Source organism: Myotis brandtii, unplaced genomic scaffold, assembly GCF_000412655.1.
Source record: "Myotis brandtii unplaced genomic scaffold, ASM41265v1 scaffold144, whole genome shotgun sequence".
Taxonomy (NCBI): domain Eukaryota; kingdom Metazoa; phylum Chordata; class Mammalia; order Chiroptera; family Vespertilionidae; genus Myotis; species Myotis brandtii.
The window spans coordinates 905,702-906,771 of record NW_005355159.1 but is presented as its reverse complement, the minus strand read 5'-3'; the positions used below and the strand labels follow the sequence as shown (position 1 = coordinate 906,771).

The window sequence follows — 1,070 nt, the reverse complement described above, 5'->3', positions numbered from 1 at the left end:
CCACTACCTGCACTCCCAGTGAAGAAAATGCTCTGGCCTTTCAGGACGACCCTCAGCACTGCAGCCTGCTCCTCAGAAAGCTGTGGTTTAGCGGGGGCCAAATTCAGCTTCTTCACAGGCAGGGGCCACCTTGGGGCTTCCTGTGGGGACAGGGCTGTCTCAGAGCCTCCCCCCATACTCTAGGCATTGCCACCCCCCCACCCCCCCAATCACCACCACCTTCTTAGCCCAGGTGCAATGCTAGGCCTGGTAGCCCTTGTGTCTCTGCTGGCTTCACTCCTTGGAGCCCCTGGGCAGCCTTGGTTCACCTGGAGATCTTGCAGGGATTTCTGGGGTCCAGGTCTCCCCTTGAGGAAGGGATCGAGGCTGGGTCTCCACTGACTCCTCGTGCCCTGAAGACCAGGGTCTGGGTCCTTAGCCTCCTCCCGGGGTTCCCTAACTCTCCTGGTCCTCTCACCCATCCTTTTTTCTCACTTCTCACTGCAATGAACCTGTTTCTCACCTCAAAACACCCAAGCAAAATCCTGCCTAGCCAGGTTCCCTTCTCCTCCCATCTCCATCTTCCCACCCCCTTAGTCTCCAACCCTGTGGTCTGAGATCCATATGCCCCAGATCACAAACTGTCAAAACCACCAGACTTTGTCCCTACCCCCATCTGATCGGACCTGTTGGCTCCCCCTTATACTGCTGACCACTTGGTTTTTTCCAAACGCCCCTCTCCTTCTCCTTCTCTTTATCTTTTGAAGTTTCCTTTCCAGGCCTCCTTCTCTGCTTTCTCTTTTAATGTGACCTGGGCCACCCTTTTCCTATTCGGGCTTACCCGGTCTCAGAGATTGCACTATGAGAAACACACAATTCCCGCATCTCGGTTCTACTCAGATGTCCGATGGGCATCTCCTCTGAGATAACCAGCAGCCCCCTCAAATACCATCACCACCACCACCCCCAACTGGGGTCTCCTTGGTCCCTTCCAACTCAGCGGCACACCCAGTCCCCAAGGCATACCCCCTTTCCTGTCCTCACGGTGTTGGGCTCGGCCCCCACCCGCGACTCCTTGGGCCGCTCCACCG

The 1,070-nt window shown here is 56.6% G+C and overlaps 1 protein-coding gene across 1 annotated transcript in view; it reads right to left on the bottom strand.

Moving 5' to 3' along the window:
* The window catches only part of PIF1 (PIF1 5'-to-3' DNA helicase), a gene marked incomplete at its 5' end in the record, with an annotated part of 6,826 nt that extends 5,758 nt beyond the window's left edge, over positions 1-1,068 (bottom strand). The window contains 2 exons of the mRNA XM_014535513.1: positions 8-140; positions 1,006-1,068. Coding sequence (XP_014390999.1) covers positions 8-140; positions 1,006-1,068 — 196 coding nt within the window. The remainder of the gene's footprint in view (positions 1-7; positions 141-1,005) is intronic.
* Positions 1,069-1,070: the final 2 nt, after the last annotated feature.